Genomic DNA, 14,614 nt, shown 5'->3' with positions numbered 1-14,614 from the left:
TAGAGGGTGGGTACATTGCGGGTGCGGTGGATATTAACCATTGATGGGCTAGTACGTTGGTCGCATAGGGTACATTGGGGGTGCAGAGGTTAAAATACGCATTGGGGAAGCAGTGGTTACTATGCATTGGTGGGGCAGGGGTTAATACGCCTTGGGGGTGCAGTTGCTACTATGTATTGGGGTGCAGTTGTTACTATGCATTAGTGGTGCAGGGCATTGGGAAGTGCAGGGGTACATTGGTGGTTCAGGGTGTACATAGAATACAGGCGATTACTCACTTTTTATACTGCAAAGCTCCGCAAGATAGTCTATGCTGCTGCTTCTCTGCACTTCTCCCGTTGTCTGTCAGAAAATGGAGGAGGGGAGTGGCCAGGGACATCATAACTGGTACATCGCATCATACATCAAGCAAAACAGCGTACGATGTGTGTCAAATCCTACACAATAGGTTGAAATCTTACTGCAGGTTCAGTTGATCTGCGATGCCGGTACACAACGGCGGGTACGCACATCGGCATCGTACTGGAGTACGCCCCTTTTTACACGATTGGTTGTTACGAATGATCGAAAACGGATGAATTGTGTAACAAAAAAAAAAAATCGTACCGTGCATGGGCACCTTTAGTCACCTGTCTTGTGTGCTGTGTGTATAATAGAAGAAGCTTACAAAGTCTGAAGCACTAATCAAGAAACCTGCCCATCACTGAGGGTTAACCATGCGTAATCCTTTAAATCAGAATTAATCTTAATTCACTTGAATTGAAATTAGTGTTAGCTTAATGGAAATAACATTTCTTTAGAACAGACTGGAGTTGGGAAGAGAATATTTGAAAGCTCTACACTTCTAGAGGAAAACTACACATTAAATGATTTACCATATAATGAGAAAGGTGCCAATTTAAGGTCACAAACTTAACTGGAGTGATGAAAATAAATAATAAAAGCAAATGCATTATACAAACATATTCTCAATCCGTTAGAACATGCCATAGTAACTGTAGTACACAATAATCTCTGAGATTGCCATGAAGTAGGGGGAATGTAAAATAACAAATTATATTTTGTTTTGAAACATGAACATTTTGTTTGTGTAATACATGACATTATGTAACACAGAACAAAATAATCCACAAAATACATATACATAGCTTCACCTAAAGTCCTATAGACTGTTTTTCATGCCTGGGGCAAAAAGACAGTATGAAGATGAAAACAAAAGCATCCTCATTATAATGCAATATATTATTTAGTAAACTTTGAAATGGTTTATGAAATACGTTCCATGTGTACAAGAATTTTGGCTCAGACAGGTCTATACAGCCACAGCTATATAAGGTAAAAACTATTTTCATATACTGTACAGTAGACTTTGAAACACAGGGTATGAGGAGTTGGAAAACATTTACTGTTTAACTTCTAATTTGCAGTTTGCATTGAACAGAATTAAATGTAAAAGTATATCCTGCATGTGCAGAGTGGTGCCAGGTATGGTAACTATTTATACTAAAAGGAAGATAAGGTTATTGCGAAAATGCAACTCTTAGAAGACAGCTTTAGTTTCCTATTCTATCCTTCCACTCAAGGAAATGTATTTAAGAAATAAAAAAAGTGCCATAGCTGGGGCCACATAGCCAGAAAGCCCATAATTTCAAAACTTCGTCTGCTCCTTACCAGCTTTCTGACTTTCATCCTTACAATTATGTTGTAGACAGCCTGACATTATTCCCAATGTGTTGTGCATTGATGTATCTGGTAGCTTGACACTATTTTAAGGCAGCAAACAGCTGAAAACTTGGTTTTCCATGATGTGAAAGGAAATGTATGTTTTCAGTTAATGGCTACAAATGCAGCCACTGAATACAGTGTTCACAGTAAAAAAAAAACTACTTTGAGCTCAATGTGTATGCATTGGCTTCCACACTGGTAGAAGGAAAGTATTGTATTTGGGTCATTCCTTTAGTGTGAGTGACTCCAGGCAGCTATGGAGGAGGACTGTCTCAGATGACCTCTGTATTTTTGCATCAATGTGCCCAGTATAACATGAATCTAACAGTAGTTAACATGTCAGCTGTTTGCTTCAAGTTAGGAAAAAACAAGAGATATGGTAAGAACTTACCTTTGTTATCTCTGTTTCTACGAAGTCCATAGGGTCCACAGGGTTGACCTTGGGGTATAGGTTGGGAACCAAATCCGGGCACCACGCAGTTAAAGCTTTTAGCTCCCAGGATGCACTGGGTCCACTCTCCCTATAACCCCACCCCCAAGCCAGAGGCACCTCAGTTTGTAAGTAGCCAAAGGCCGGAGGAGGAGAGAAAAAGAGAGAGAAAACTGGAACACTCAATAACCATACTCACCGAAATGGGAGACGGAAAACCGGTGACCAGCCACACAGCCCATATGAAGCCAGGTGCGTCAGGGCGGGCGCCCTGTGGACCCTATGGACTTCGTAGAAACAGAGATAACAAAGGTAAGTTCTTACCATATCTCTTGTTTTCTACTTCAGGGTCCATAGGGGGTCCACAGGGTTGACCTTGGGGATGTCCCAAAGCAGTTCAACCAAGGGTGGGGACGCTCCTGTGCTGAGAGGAGAATCCGTCGCCAAAAAGGAAGCATCCTGAGAGGCAAAGGAAACCAATGCCTAGAACCTTAAAAAGGTGTGGACAGAAGACCACGTGGCCACCTAGTAAGGCAAAACAGCCGAGGCGCCACAGCGAGCCGCACACGAGGGTCACATGGCCCGAGAAAAAACAAGCATCAACAACAGGAAGGCCTACCCATGGGTAGGCCCCTGAGGAAGACCTACGAGGCCATCCAAGTCAACATTTGGTTATAGGCCGGCCATCCTTTCCTGTGAAAACCAGAAATCTCAGACCACCAATAAGGAGTCCGATTTCCGTAAGGAACCTGAACGGATCACATAAATCCAAAGAGGCCAGACCACAGTCAATGAGGCCACACCAGCCGAGAGGACTGGGGACAGAATGGCCGTACCATAAGTTCCAGAATAATATGGAACCTGAAAACCACTAAGAAGAAACACAGGGCGAGAGCAACTCCCACCCTGACATGATGCCCTCCAGAAGAGGGAGCCACATGAGAACGCTCCCAATTCAGACACTCTCCTGGTTGATATAAACACCCTGAGAGAAAGAGAGAGCCTAAGCAATAGACCATGTAATGGCTATCACAACCAGCGGTTCCATTGACTGTCCCCGGAGGTAACGAAGAACCACTACTTACTCCCAAGGAGTCCCTAGGGAGGACAAATGGAGGCATAATCAAGAAAACACTCCAAAGGATGAACTGGATACCGGAGTGAAGCAATTCCATATCTTAACCATACTGACAGTGTAGAGATCCGCACTGTCAGGAAGACCAGGCCAAGTGTGAAACCCAAGCCAGCCGGAAGGAATGCCAGAATATCTGGAAATCCTGGACACCGGAGGATTGTATCGACAGGTACAATACCATAAGATTTATGGCTGCCACAGTTTGTGGTAGGTCCCAGCAAAAGCTGATCCATGTGCTCTAATCATTCCAACGATGACAAAGCCAGGGAAGCCGTAAGACCACTGTAAGGACACAGTCAAAGACAAACGACCCAGGTCCAAGGCAAAACCAAGGACCCTGAGACAACAGGTCCGGGCAGTGAAGCATCAGGGATGGAGTATCGATGTAGAGACTCCGAAGATCCAAGTACCCCTGACATCTGGGGCAATCAGGAGCCACCAGCAGGAAAGCATCTCCGTCTCGATTGAAAACACTTCCAAAGACCTCGAGGAAGAAGGGAGACCGGAGAACACAGGTACACAAAGTGGAAGGACCACTTCACCGACAAAGAGTCGCTGAAGTTTGCTTCAGAATCCCCAGAGCTGAACTGTAACACCCTAGTGTGATAAAGTCAGAAGGCCATGAGGGTCACCTCAGGGGGGCCCCCCCTGCTCACCAGGAGATGAAACCTCTCTTGGGGAAGAGACTAGTCCCCGGGATGCACGTCGTGACGGCTGAGGACTCCCGCTTCCCAATGGAGAGCTCCTGAAATGAACGCTGCCGAGATGGTCGGGAGGAGACCCTCGGACTATGTCCGAATATGTGACATACCTGTCATTGCCACCCAACGAACAGTGTTGCTAAAAAGGAAGCCACTGTCCTGACCCTGTCGGACTGAACCTTTTCAGGTTCACCGGGAAACAAGAGTTATGCCAGAGTAAGTTAATTGACAGGGTGGAATCGACAGACGTCCAACTGCACTGAAAAGGATTCGGTCCAGACACTGTCCCTAGCAAAGAAAACCCTGGACGAGATGGCCATAGCCACCCGGACAGGGACCGACTTGCCTCCGGAGAGAGCATCATCGTTTGAACAGTTATCCGACAGAAAAAACTCATTCCATCTGGAGATGAGCCAATTATGGAAAGGCCTGGAATGGAACTGAGCCCATTCCACCATGCATCCCAGAGTGTAAAGACATCTGTCGACTGCGCAGACAACCATGTACTCCTAATGGAAGAGAGGAGATTCCGTCTTACGCCAGAAGAATTCTCAGATTCTGAGAATCCAGCAGGGATCCTAGATGAAGAATACCCAGAGAGGGATGCAGGGAGGACTTTTTCCCCGTTGATTAAACGTCTGCACCCTGAAGAAGCCACAGTCATCCTGACCTGGCCGTAAAGTACCCCGGTGATCCCGCTAAGAGCAGGAGGCCGTCCAGGTACAGGAGCATTGGGATATACTGAACAGAAGAACTGTCAGAAAATCCAAAACGCTGGTAAACCCCTGTGGGGCTGAGGACAGTCCCAACAGGCAGAGCCCGAAAAATTGTAAGTGTTGCTGTGATACAGCAAACCTCAGCCCATGCTGAGGAAAGGTCTCTGTAAGTACCCGTAGGCACGCGTCCTGTATATCCAGTGATACCCTAAAGTCCCCAGGTTCCAAACATCGTATGATGGAGCATAGGGATTTCCTCCTGAGCCCAGGTAGCTTTAGGAACTGGTTCAGGGAATTGAGACAGAGAACAGGCCAAAGAGGACCATTCAGCCACCGCACCAGAAAGAAAACAGAACAACCAGTCCCTCACTGAGATAGTGGGGATGGCCCAATTAGCTCCGCTTACCGCAACAACTGCATAGCTTTCTGGATCAGTAAGGCCCTTGTAAAGAGGGCGTACCCTCCTACCCACGTAGCCGCGGCAACTTGACACTAATACCGGGCGAACTGAGAAAATCGGTATCTCCCAGTTGTAGGCCTGTCCCGTCAGACTGAAGAGATATCCGTAGGTTCAGAAGCAGGATCGGCTGGCAGTCCAGGCCTGCTCGGTACTGGATATGTCGGCCCTTGTAGATGCCGACAGTCTACGAAGAAACAGACCTTTAGGCTGACCGAGAGGACAAAAAAGACTTAACAGACTTAGTCTGAGGCCTTGTAGTGTGCATAGCTGAAAGCAGTAAACTTGTCGTTAGTAATACTGCCAATGTTACTACAATCTTGTCAAGGTCAGGACCAAACAATATCAACCCTAAAGATGGTATCTGCACCTCTGCATTCTCAGAGCGCAGCCATAGGGTATTACGGAGGATACAGTCGCAGCCGGAACTCTGAAAGTTAGGAGACTGGTATCCAATATAGGCATGTCCACCTATGACAACTGCATATATTACATGAGCGACCAAATACATTTGAACCCCCGACGTGTTGGAGGGGAAAAAACGTTACAAATGCATCAACCCAATATGCAATAGTATTAACCAACCATGCTATAGCCATGGTAGGATGGGTAACAACTCCTGAAAGCAAGTATACTGATTTCAGGCAGAGTTACCACCTACGGATCCGAAGAATCCGACCACGCAGGAATGGGAGGCGTAGTAACGTCTGTAATCAGACGAGTAACACGCCCATCCCCCCCAGGAGGGGCTCGTGATGACCCTCAGGGAATTTGGGACAGGAGGCCAAACACTGTTGTAACACCTCCTATCTGGCAACAGCCAGAGTCCCGCTATGCGATCCACCCGCTAGTCAGCAACAGGTAACCCGAAGGCACGCAATACTGAGGGTGTATGATACAGGTGCAGGTCAACATTCACTCTAACCAGAATGGACCTGCTACCAGCCCTAAAGCAGGGATAATAATACCTGAAATAGGCTTCCCCCCGTGTAAGAGGGAAAGAGCCCCGAACAGTACCCAGTTCACGGCAGAGCCAACTGGGAAGTAACCACAGGGCGTCAACCACGCCAATTAGCGTTTCGTAGAAAACGACATCCACCCAGGGTGGCTGTTGTGGTAATCCCTGCAAGGGGAATGACAGACTATTGTGGCACCAGGGGGAATTCATATACTGCGAAAAACCCCTGCAGGGAGCGGTAGTCTGTGTCACAGGGGAAGAGTGCAAGAAGCTGCGAGATACCCTGAGATGAAAAGGGCAGTATGGTGAAGTAACCCCAAGTGAGGTACAACAATGGGGCCCGCCCGGCGATCCACAATTGAGAGGATCCCGAGAAAACAAACCGCCCAAGGGGGTCGTGAAAGAGGCCGGCACCAGATGACGCCACATACAGAACCCTTTATGAGTCAAATCCTCCGCACTAACACCTGCAGCACATGACTTGCAGGATAGTAAAAATGGGTGCAGTATAACGCTCTATCTCCTGGTCAGACATATCTGACCAATCTTGGCGGAAATATTAAGCAGCACTATATTGGTCCTGACTGATGCCAAAAATTAGCTGCAGGGACCCATTTTCAGCGTATGCAACACACAGTTCCATCTAAATATGGCAACGTGCAGCACGCAACAGTATGTGACAAACCACACAAATATTAACAAGTATATAAATGTGAGGTCTCAGAACCACCCTAAGTACAGCTGTATTAGGGCAGATAAAGAAAAGGGATAGATATACACTGACAGGTGAGAGAATAAAGTACAGTCAGCACTAGCATAAGTCACATACAATGCAGATATATACATATATACATAAACATGTCATATAATATACTGCACTATTACACTGCATTCAACTGCCCAGATTCAGTGTCTGGGAAGGCTACAGCGCTGTGTACACTGACCTGATGGTGAGGTACGCAGGGGGACTGGACTCACTGCCATCCTGAGAGATTTCTGCTGCACCACAGAGATAAAATGGCCGCTGGAGACCTCAGAGGAAGCGTGGCCCGCGGAGGAAGCAGCTCAGCGACGCCAGACTATGGATACTGAAAGGCGCGCTGAGCTGAGGGGAGGAGCCGCTGTAACAGGGAAGGCTGCCTCCCCTGGCCGGCTATTAACCCCCGGGACGCCGGCTCCCTGCACCGATCGTTAAGTCCCTGGTGGTCTAGTGGACACACGGGGTATGGGGGGCCCGCCGCCACTGCCGGCGCCTCCGGTCTGTCCCCTGAGACCGGAGGCACATGACTGCATTTGAAATGCGCGGATCACCGCAAGCGGTGATCCGCGACCTTACCTGCTCCCCGTGGATCCGGCAGCAGTCCTGGGCGCCCGCAGAGTCCGGCTAGTACAGACTCTGGGGTCCCGCTGAGATCCCCAGATCTGTACTGGCGTCTCAGCGCCAGCGGGGTGACGGAGCGGCAGCTTAGACGTCCTATGGACAGTCCGACACTGCCGCTCTGAAGAGTCCAAAGTCCATGAAAAAACTTTGTCCCTAAAAAAATAAAATAAGCTTAGGGGCTGCTAATCAGCTCCCCCTGCGCTAACGGTGACCCGACTCCGGCCGGGCACCAACTTAAAACTGAGGTGCCTCTGGCTTGGGGGTGGGGTTATAGGGAGAGTGGACCCAGTGCATCCTGGGAGCTAAAAGCTTTAACTGCGTGGTGCCCGGATTTGGTTCCCAACCTATACCCCAAGGTCAACCCTGTGGACCCCCTATGGACCCTGAAGTAGAAATTGTAATATCTGAAACAGACTTAACCAATTGACAGCTAATTGATCTTAGTAATGTTTAGGATCTATGTTTAATAGGGAGATCAGTTTGTTACTGCTATAATCAATGTGGGCCTTATCCGGTTTAGGAATAACAACTATTTCCTCTCGCCTACTGGCAGTGTCAAACAAACAGAGGGCAGTATTAAATAGACCAAGCAGCATGGGCATGAGGGAGCCAGATAATTTCTAGATGAGCTGTCGACTAGTCATCATTATACTACCGAGTAACACAAGCAAACAACCCCCTTCGGTGTTAAATCTTTTGGTGTTAAACTACATACCTACTGCAAACCCTCATTTTAAACTCTATCAAAACTGCATGACATACAATTTCATTAGCAATTGCTTGTAATTTTGTTAGATTTTTGAAACTCGATATTCTGAATGCATTTATCCAAGTAAAAAAAAAAAAGAATACAATGGAACGCTAAGAGACATGGAAGCGGAAATGGTAACTCTAGAAACAATAGTATCTAGAATTAGAACAATTAGTGGGTCTGAACTCTTAGAGGAGGGGCATTTAATATGAGGCCCTACAGCTGCTGTGGAAATACACATCCCAGCATGCCCTTCAACAGTTTTGTTATTAGGACATGCAGGGATGTGTAGTTCCACAGCAACTGTAGGGCTACATGTTGAGCACACCTACCTCATCGGGCCCATACATTAGCAATCAGAAAACACGAAACAGTTATGCCTTTTCCCCCTCATTACAAATAGTTTTCAGCGATTTGCGGATCATTTTCAGCAAATAACAGATCAGCCAATTGTGAAAAGCTCATCATTTAACTAGTAATGGTTGGCAAATAGACTGATGGTTACCATACACTAGAAAACTACACCACCGCTTTGTCAGTGAAATTCAACATGTTGAACAACTAGATTTACAGATTCCGATCACTTTTTGGTAGGAATCGGCATTTGGTGAACCCAATTCATTGCTGATTTTTTGGGACAATCTGCAAAGGCTAAATTGCCCCAATTGATTGCTGATGTATGGGCCCCTTTAGAGAGGAAAAAAAAAGCCAAGGCAGCATTTTTTTTATTTTAAAGATGGTAAAACAAGCAATACTTACTGCTAGAAGTTTGTCCCCAATTTGAAGCTTGCCGTCTTTGTGTGCTGCACCACCCTCAATGATTTTAGTAACATAAATACTGTTGTCACCAGGGATGTGCTGATTCCCTACACCTCCCGCTATGCTAAAGCCAAGACCTGTATTAACAGAATACATTTTGTAAAAGCATTATTTAAAAAAAAAAAAAAAAAAAGAATGCCCCAAATATTGAACTCAAAACTATAGTTTTCTGAATGGGTGTAAAAAAAAAAAAATGAAAATAATAAAAAAAAATTAAAAGGAACACATCCTTGAATTTGACAAATGCCTATTAACTAAGTTGCCTAAGCAATGTTTGTTGTTCATTATGCAAGTCGTTATGTCAATGTATGCAAATGTAATGTGCATGTATACGGTGACACATATATTAACTGCAATGTAATGGTGTGCTACGCATATATGCTAGCGTAGGGACCTGCAGAAAAAGAAGTGGTCCCTTGTCGCTGTGCTGCAGGCTTAAATGCTTTGATCAAATCATGACAAAATCCGCTTTATTTTATTTGCTGCACACACAGATTTGCAGTATATTTCTGTTTTGTATACATTTATGGCATTAATATTGCCATGCTGCTGGTACCATGTACGATATGGGTAAAACCGGTTTCGGTTTTGTTTAAAAATGTTGCCTTTTGCCATCATGGCAGATTTCAGTTAAGGCTATAAAAGGCCTAGTTGGGTGTGGTTCACAGCCAGCCCCTGTATAGATGTGTCCCTCTGTATCTAGGAGGTGAGTACATTTAACTGCAATGTAATGGTGTGCTAGGCATATATTCTAGTGTAGGGACCTGTAGAAAAAGAAGGGTTCCCTTGACGCTGGGCTACAGGCTTAAATGCTTTCATCAAATCATGACAAAATACTCTTATGTGCTGTACACACATAGATTTGCAGTATATTATTGATAGTGCCGATAGCAAAAGTTTTTATATATATATATATATATATATATATATATATATATATATACACACATACATATATATATATATACACACATACATATATATATATACACACATACATATATATATATACACACACACACACACATAAATTTACAAATTAACATTAAAAAAACAAATTGGCTTAAATCATGTTTGTCACGCAAAGTATGTAATATAATAGTCTGGATAGTCTATACTATAAGCTACTTAAACATCGCCCACCTAAAAAAAAAAAAAAAAAAAACTTTCAATGATGAGTCTTTCCATCTATTTGGAATTGTCATTTTTCTGGTTGCTTGGCAACCTTATCAGGGAGCTAAGAAGGAACCTGTGCCCACATTCCACAATTAGTTGTATGTCTACAGAACACAGTTTATTGAAATGTAGAAAGCAATAGCTAGACTGCAAAACAGCGTTTATTTAGCCATTGTAACTTAGATGCCACAGGGTCACACTGGCCCGAGAGAGCAACAAGGCTGTACGAACCACCTAGTGACACTTTAGTAAAGTAAAGCGAACCACAAACTTTTTTTTTTTTTTTTTTAAATAAACACTTGCTTATGTGTATGCGAGTGTGTTTATGAGAGTCAAGATGATATTTTTTTTACCGTATTAAAGACAACCTTGATACTCACCTTTAGGGCCTTTAACAAGCTTTATCTCCATGATTTTCTCAGTTATCGGTTTTCTCCTCCTTACATATAATCGGACAATAGATCCAGCCTCTTTTAATGCCTCAACGGCTTTGCTATGTGCCACATCATGAACATCTACATCATTCACCCGTAATATACAGTCGTTAACCCTATTTAGAGAAAAGAGTGCATTGTAAAAATTAAAAAAAGCCAAAAATCTTCACTTAATTTATTTAATAAATAAGCATTTCATATACAAAAAAAACTCCAACTTTGTCCCTAAAGATCACAAGATAATACAAGATTTTGTAATAATTCTATTGGTTACAAGAGAAATAAAACCACTTCTTCACATAAATAGTATATGCTTAAGGATTTTGTATTAGAGAGCTGAATAAAATAAATTATGTGTACTGTTTATATTTAACTATGTCCACCAAATTTTGTCACTCCACTACAGCAGGTTGCCATATTAGGAGCAAGGGTCTTCAACTTAACAAAGTTGATAGTGATTGACAGCTAAACAGACTGGCATTGAAGAACTGATTGCTGGAATATACACAAGAGTAGGGCCAGTCTTCACTTTTTCACCTGCATCACATCCCATCAGAACACGTTCACAAAGATGTCAGAAAAGAAAGAATAGGGGGAAGTAATACTTCACTTTTTAATCAGAGAAGCAGTTCCTACTTAATGTATTTTACCTTCATGGATCAAAAGAGGATAATTAGATTTTGATGTTTAGTACTCCTTAAATGCTCTAAAAATTAGCTCACGAGGAGCAAATTTCTGCTTACCGTATACTGGCTAAGAGTAACTCGTACTGTGTAGAAAAAAAAACTAACCGAAATATGTATTAAAGGCAATGTATTGCTTCTTTAAAAAAGGTCAATTTGAAACATTTCTAATTAAGGACACAGCACACTTTGCACAAGAAATCTGCTATAACCCTAAACTGTGCTTTCTTTTTGCCTTAAAAGTGCAGTCAGAAAATCATACTGCTAACACACAACTTTTGAAAATATGAATAGCATTAAATACCTCAACCTCCCATCTTGAGCTGCTGCTCCCCCAGAAATGATTTTTGTAATAAAAATGCTTGTATCATCTCCAATGTGAGGATTGTCTGTTCCTCCAGCGATGCTAAAGCCAAGCCCTGAAGTTCCCTGAAAAACAAGCAAACCATAACGTGGACTAGCTGTACATCTGTAATGTTAATATTTCATTGAAGTTGCTTCAATAAAAAGGACTCACCCACTGATAGTTTTTTGTTCTTTGCTTAAATTAAAATAACCCATTTCTAGCCAACTAATATTATCATGTCCAACACCTCTGCTCAAAATACAAGAGTACTGACCATTGTTATGTGAGCTGTCTGTTTTCCAAGGCTCGACACTAAGGAGAAAAGTAGTACAGCAAGATTTAACTGTATAAAAAAAATGCTGGTTGGACAGCATAGCCAATCCAGTCAGCATTGCTCACTGTGTCGATTCATAAAGAACTTTACATTAGCCGGCAAATCAGGATCTGTATGAATTCCGAACATAGAAACCCAACACCGAAGTTGGGTACACGCTATATGCTTCTGATGCGAATTGGAAAGATATCATACACATCGTATAGTGTGGACGCCCCAATCTGTCATTCCCGAAGGTAATTCATCGCATTGTTCCCATCTGCTGTTCTGCATGTCAGATGGGACGATTCAATGAAGGATGCAGTGCTGTTACATGCAGAATGTACCGTTACATTGCGCCATCATACGCTGGATCGTGTAGTGTACGACACGCGCAATGTATCATACCATCACTAGTCACATTGGTGTTCAGGTGTGTACCCAGCTTTATGCTAGTTGGATTGGTAGTTATAGTAACAAATTGATCATGATGGAGGGGTGCAGATGAATGGTAAAGGAGGGGGAAAGGAAAATAGAAATAAAATATATATCTCTATTATTTATGAACACCAGACATAAAAAGCAGGTCATCCAGAACATCAGTAGTCTCACTGCAAATAAATTCTCACAGCAAATTTTAGAATCTTTGTAAAGAATTAAAATGAAAAGTGAAACTTAAGACCAGTGCTCCCATTTTCTATTTTGAATGTTTCTCAGATATTAGCTATAAAGTGAGCAAGATATTTAACCCCTTCACTGCTAAAGATTTCTCAGCCTCGCGCTGAGGCCATTTTCTGATCTTCGCACATGTCACATTCCAGCATCAATATCACTTTTTTTTTTTATTACTCATTCTAAAACATCAACTTATTTTTTATGTGTAGGTTTTGACAAAAATCTAAAAAACAATATTTTTTTAAAAAATGTCTCGATTTAAACACTTACTACTGTAGTAAGAATATGGGAGCCCAACCATGCCTACTATTTAAAAAACTAGACAACCTACCACATTAAATGAGGAATCACTTTTTTTATTTTTACTCAAGATGGGGAGATATGGGGTTTTAGATCCCAACTGTGGAATATTAGATTCTGTGTGTACTGTTTATTTACTGTATGGTACCAATAATACTGAGGCAGCACATGGTTTGATAGAGGAGACCCTCCTTTTCAAGACAGGTTGCCCCCATGTGTGTACAAGGCCAGTATTGGGGGAGATAGGGGAAGGGGATATTGTGCCCTATCTATGGAATACAATTTTTTTTACATAACCCCACAATTATAGATGTAATTATGTTTGTGATATGGCACATAGTGCCTTCCTATTTTTCGTAGCACATGGCAATATTGTCTAGTGATCACCAGACAACAGCTACTAATGGGCCACATATTTGGAAATCGTCTTTCATATATGGTGCCCACAAAGTGTTGCCATGGGGATGATAAAGCACATAGTGCCCAACCCCTTATACAGAAAATGTACATTTTCCGTAGCGAAAGGTAACATTGTACGGAGATCACCAGACAGTGACTAGTAGGGGGCCACAATTTGAAAGAGGTGACCCCCCTCTTTCAAATATGGGTGTCCCTGATTTTATGGGCACCAGGTTGAGGGGAGATCTTGACCCATCTCTGGACGCCAACATTTTTTTTCTGTAGTGTAGGGGTTAATGCCTGGTGATTACTCTAGGCATACATTTGTATGGGGGCAGTTTGAAAGAGGGGACTTCCCTCTTTCAAACAAGGTTACCCCCATCTTTCTCTTATACCAGAGTCCCTCCCCCAACTTTTTTATTATTTTATTTCCCCTCACACTTCAGTGCAGTCAGCTCACATATGACACGTTGAGGAACTTCCAGCCGGCTCTCAGTAGGTCACCACCCCCTCAACGCGGATGACGAGTCCCTCTCGTCATCTGCAGCTTTAGTATAAATGTGGATGATGAGTGGGACTCTTCTCTGCAGCGAAGGAGTTAAAGTGTATGATAAGTAATATAAAGAAATTGAATGCAGTTATCACCAGCTCATATATTACCCTTTCAAGTGTGATTTCTTCATATTCATACTCTGCATCTGTTCCATTTACCTATAAAATAATTAAAAAAATAAATTCAATATACTTAAGCATAAAGTGCTTCATACAAGCTAACAAATCTGAAATACATTGAGTTTCTTATAATACATATCAGAAGAGTAAAGTACTGAGAATAATATTTGTAATGTACTTATTTCTAAAATTTCTGTTCAATATAAAATGTATAAACAAGAGTTCAGTACCCCTGTGTGTTCAATGTCTGAATTAATCCTTTTAGCCTGAGATGTACTATGAGACAGAAGACTCCAGCAAGCCTTAGCTGTAGGTTGCTAAAGTACTATATAGAAAGGACCACACAAGTAAGGTGGAATCATTTTCCATTTCAGTAGCATGCTGAGACCAGCTTTTTTAGGATTGTAATTTTTAACTTCCACTTATAATGGACATATAGGACTTGCTGTTGGTCTAATGATGATGAAGCAAGACCATTTTTATGAGGGGGGTCAAAGGAGAATGGCCAGACCGTCTCAAGTCAACATGTAGGCTAGCATAACA

At 42.9% G+C, this 14,614-nt stretch overlaps 1 protein-coding gene across 25 annotated transcripts in view; it reads right to left on the bottom strand.

Moving 5' to 3' along the window:
* DLG1 (discs large MAGUK scaffold protein 1) overlaps positions 1–14,614 on the bottom strand; it is a 385,534-nt gene that overhangs the window by 159,566 nt on the left and 211,354 nt on the right. For all 25 annotated transcript variants that reach the window (XM_088444821.1, XM_088444828.1, XM_088444822.1 and 22 more), the window contains 4 exons: positions 14,060–14,110; positions 11,671–11,795; positions 10,630–10,799; positions 9,014–9,150 (listed from right to left, as the gene is read on the bottom strand). In XM_088444821.1, the coding sequence (XP_088300947.1) occupies positions 9,014–9,150; positions 10,630–10,799; positions 11,671–11,795; positions 14,060–14,110 (483 nt within the window). The remainder of the gene's footprint in view (positions 1–9,013; positions 9,151–10,629; positions 10,800–11,670; positions 11,796–14,059; positions 14,111–14,614) is intronic.

Source organism: Taudactylus pleione, unplaced genomic scaffold (assembly GCF_031769625.1).
Source record: "Taudactylus pleione unplaced genomic scaffold, aTauple2 ptg000372l, whole genome shotgun sequence".
NCBI lineage: Eukaryota > Metazoa > Chordata > Amphibia > Anura > Myobatrachidae > Taudactylus > Taudactylus pleione.
The sequence above is the reverse complement of the archived record's forward strand: the minus strand, read 5'-3'. Positions and strand labels throughout refer to the sequence as shown.